Source organism: Echinops telfairi, unplaced genomic scaffold, assembly GCF_000313985.2.
Source record: "Echinops telfairi isolate 266 unplaced genomic scaffold, ASM31398v2 ScPeMD7_655;HRSCAF=1070, whole genome shotgun sequence".
In the NCBI taxonomy this organism is placed as follows: domain Eukaryota; kingdom Metazoa; phylum Chordata; class Mammalia; order Afrosoricida; family Tenrecidae; genus Echinops; species Echinops telfairi.
Window position 1 is genome coordinate 23,192,789 of NW_022104553.1, and position 4,509 is coordinate 23,197,297.

At 50.7% G+C, this 4,509-nt stretch overlaps 1 protein-coding gene across 1 annotated transcript in view; it reads right to left on the reverse strand.

Moving 5' to 3' along the window:
* The window catches only part of ZSWIM9 (zinc finger SWIM-type containing 9), a 14,175-nt gene extending 11,587 nt beyond the window's left edge, over positions 1-2,588 (reverse strand). Inside the window, exon 1 of the mRNA XM_004710629.2 lies at positions 2,314-2,588. Within this exon, the coding sequence (XP_004710686.1) occupies positions 2,314-2,588 (275 nt within the window). The remainder of the gene's footprint in view (positions 1-2,313) is intronic.
* Between the last annotated feature and the right edge of the window lie 1,921 nt (positions 2,589-4,509).

Sequence of the window (4,509 nt, forward strand, 5' to 3'; positions counted from 1 at the left end):
ATACATGCATAAGCAATCTTTCTGTTTGAAAACTCTGCACACCTTAAACGGTGCTCAGACTCATTAGTCATCAAGGAAACACGAATTTAAATCCCTAAGGGACTAGCGCGACACACCCACCAGCCTGGGTCAAATGAATGAGGGTGATCATAGCAAGTGTCGGTAAGGATAACGGAGCAACCGGAACGCTCATACATTATTTATGGATGGGTGTGTAAAATGGTTCAGTCGCTTTGGGAAAAATCTCTGTCCATTTCCAAAGATTCTGAAGCTGACCCCAGCCTTCTCCTGTGACCCAGCAATTCCATCCAAGGTAGATGCAAATATCTGGGCACTGAAAGACATATACTAGGATTATCAGTCATAGCAGGAGTCTTCATATCATCTTAGCCACACATATTTGACAAAACTCAAACACCCAGTAAGAGTGGGAAAAGAAACGATGAACTATGCCTATATCATCCCCATCATCAATAAGGACTGTCCCTGACAAGGAGATGAAATGCACAAATACGCTGGGTGAAAGGAGCCAGATTCCAGGAGAACTTACTTTGTGCTTCTCATTTCTGTTAAGTCCACTCTCAGACAAAAGTAGCCTCTGCTGTCTAAAGACCGGCGAGTGGTTACCTTTGAGGAGGGGGGAGGGGGGCTATGTGGAACTTCTTGAGGCTGGAACTATTTCGTTCCTTGATCTTTGTGGATTTTATTTTGTGACAATTCTTCAAGCTGCCCACATACACAGGTGTACTTTCAGGGTGTATGTCGCACTAAAGGAAGTTCACTTAGAAAAACCTTTTTTTATCAGTAATGTGATGGTAGGGAAAAGAATGGCCCCCGGAGATATCCAAAAGGAGCAAGTGGTTAAGAACTCTGCTCCAAATGGAAAGGACGGTGCTTTGAATCTGCCAGCTTCTCCGTGAGTGAAATATATGGATTTTAGCCCAGCAAGGCTCATTTCGTACTCCTGGTCTTCGGCATCCCAAGGTCATAAAATAAGCGTGTTTTTTTGCCACTGTGTGTGTGATAATTTGCTACAGTAGCTATAGAAAACTCACATAAGCAGCGTACTATCGGTATATGAGGGGGCTTCAAAAAGTTCGTGGAAAAAATGGAATGAAAAGGGGTGAGAATTAGGTTTTGTGTTAACTTGGCTGGGCCAGGATTGTCAGTGGTTTGGCAGTTAAGGCCTAGTAACTTCCCAGGAGGTGACCTAACACAAGGTAAGCAACTCCAAAATGGGATCTACTGTGAGCAGCCAATCAATTGTCAGAGCGGAGTGCAACCCGCTTTCTCAGGTCACGGCGCTGGTGCCATTGAAAGGATGAGTTACTGAGGCGTGGCATGGCCTAGTCTAGAAGTGGACACCCTGGAAGAGCTTCCTTGCTTTTCGCTGGGTCTGGATCCTGCAGCTGGCTCATCGACTTCCAGCTCTTTGGGTTTGCCATATTGTCTGCCAGTCCTGGGAGCCAGCAGAGGTTTGCTATCTGATCTGCCAACCTTGGATTTATCCACCTTGGCACCTGCGATATGCCTGCCAATCCCGGGGGTTATGAGCCCCCCGAAAAAGCCTCCAACTGAACATCTGACAAACACACAGTCTCATCTCTATATGTACAGATATATGGTTGGCTCTTTGAGTCAACATCACCTGATCCCATAAAGATGACAGGCATGGAAACTCCATGGGGCAGTTCTCCACCCTGTCCTCCGGGCTCTCTAGGAATAGAAATTGACTTGATTCCTGGTGGCGGTATGGCCACTAGCCAAAAAGTTGTGGCCATACCTGATGCTCCGTGGGAGAAAGGAGGCAGTCTGCCTGGGGAACCCTGTAAGGGAAGTTCTACTCTGCCTTTATAAGTCAAAATTGACTAGCCCGACGGTAGGCTTGATTTTATTTGGAGGTCCTGGGTCTCTGTCTCCCTATCAGTAATCCAGTCACTATGCCCCTCTCAGAGATCTGGTGATGTAGTGGTTATGTAATGAGCTGCTAACTACCAGGTCAGCGGTTCCAAACCACCCATCACACCTTGAGAGAAAAATGAAGCTTTCTACTCCCGTGAAGAGTTACAGACCTGGGAACCCACAGGGACAGTTCTACCTCATACTGTAGGGTTGTCTTGTAGAGTCAGAAACACTCACAGTGAGTTTGAGTCCTTTGGAAGCCCCGTCCCTGAAAGTGTATTTCCCTGTCTTTGGTCATCCACTGTCTAGCCCCATCTCTGGGGGGGGGGTGTGTGGAGGGGTACCTCTGCCCAGCCTTGATCTCCCCGGCACCCCCAGTCCCCAGCGAGGGGGCAGCTCGGACTCACGCACCCCATGGTGGGCCGGTTGGGCGCTCGCACATCCTTGCACACCAGCCGCACGTAGCTGTACTTGAGCACGTCGATGAGCCTGTAGAGCGGGGGCGCACTGGCCCAGGGGCAGCGTGCCAGGCGCATGGAGCTCTTGACGAGGAAGAGCGCCAACCGCTGCTGGCACCACGCATCGAAGAAGCGGCTGAATTCAGCCCAGGAGAAGAAGGCTCGTTCTCGAAGCTCCTGCTCTTCCTGCCCCACTGCTGTGCTGGGCGGGGGCTCCGGCCGCTCCATCCTCTGATGCCTGGGATGAGGGGGGGGGGAGGAGACAAATGGTATCAGATGCACTCCCACCTGGGTACCCCACTTGCCCCTTCATGGCGAGTACCGCTACCCAGATGGGGTCAGGGCTCTCAGATGCTCCCGTTTCCAGATAGGAACCTCCATCTCCTCCTTAAGCCATATGGCCCCCACTAGTCACTTAGCCTTACAGCAGCGGTTCTCATCCTGGGGGTCGCGACCCCTTGGGGGGGGTGTCAAATGCATCCTGCAGATCAGATATTTACATGACGCTTCATAACAGTAGCAACATTGCAGTGATGAAGTAGCAACGAAAATAATGTTATGGTTGGGGGTCACCACCACATGAGGAACCGTATGAAAGGGTCGCTGCATTAGGAAGGTTGAGAACCGCTGTTTTGGAGAAAGATGAGGCTGCGTGCTTCAGTGAAGACTTATACTCTAAGAAACCCTATGGAGCAGTTCGACTCCGTTCTATAGAGTTCTATGAGTCAGAATTGTTGCCTCAATGGTAGTGGATTGGAGGCTTCTTTGGACACACGTGACTCTGCCCCCACAGGATACTTGGAGCGTGTTATCCTGATTCCTAGTCCCGACTGTGGACCGTTCTTCCCTAGATGTGACCCCCCAAGCCCCACTGAGGTGTCTGCTCTCAAAATACCAGGTGTTTCAAAAGCTCATGGAAAATGGAATGGAACGATAATGGAATTTCCCCCCAGTTACCTTTTGAAGGCCCCTTTGTAAGGCACCAGGAGACCTGGTGGTGTCATGCTTATGTGTTGGGCTGCTAACCACAAGGTCAGCAGTTTGAACCCACTGGCTTATCCAGGGAGAAAGACTTGGCTTTCAACTCCTGTTGCACAGAGTTAACCTCCGAAAGTCACAGGATCAGTTCCACTGTGTTCTCTAGGGGAGCTAAAAGTCCGAATTGACTTGCTGGTAGTGAGTTTCCGGTTCTGGCAGGAACCCTGGAGGTGCTGTTGGGTAAGCATTGAACCACTAAGCACAAGGTCATGGTTCAAACCCACCAACCCCCTCGAGTGAGACAGTTGAAGCTTTTGGCTCCTGTAAAGATGTCCAAAGCCTTTGGCACATTATAAAGAGCCACTATGAGTCAGAATCCAATCGATGGCGGCGAGTTTGGGTTTTGTTGGTATGTGCCTTAACTCAGCAGCCAGCAGAGCTTCAAATGCATGATCAGTTTCCGCTGAGGCTTCCTCCTTCCCAGAAGTGTCAACTAGTTGCTTACCAACGCATGAACCTCACTGGCATGTAGTCAAGTGTGACCCATAGCTACCCCATGGGTAGAGTAGGGTAGAACTGCTCCTGTGGATTTGTGAGTCTGTAAATCTTTAAGGGAACAGACAGGCCTATCTGTCACCCTCCAATCGTCTGGTGGGTTTGCGGTTAACAGCCCAAGGATAACCCACTGTGCTACCAGCCTCTTACACACGGCAGTGATTCCCACAGGCCCCGATCCATCTGGCGGCCTCCCCAATGTGTCTCTACTTGGCTGTCGTCCAAGTTGTACCCCGTCCAGCTTGTCCCTTCTCAAGATGCCCCATCTCCTTCTGGGCTTTCCACGACTAATCACCGACCTCCCCCACGCCCACGTGGTTTTCCTCCCTCTTCTTTCCAGATGTGTCTCCAATTTGCTAGCTGCCCCCACACACACCAAGCGTGACGCCTGTGTGACCTCGCACCCAGCTGGGACCCCCTACTCCCTAGAGATGATCTCATTTCCAGGTGTGCCCCGCCCCCAGTTTCTGACCCTTCACTTACAGGTGGGTCTGGCCAATTCTCCCAGAAGTGTCACCCATAGATTCACCCTCCCCAATTCCAGCTGGGATCCTGTCCACCCCTCTTCGGCTGCCATCCTCCTGCGATGTGCATTTCTGTCTGGACATGGCCCCAA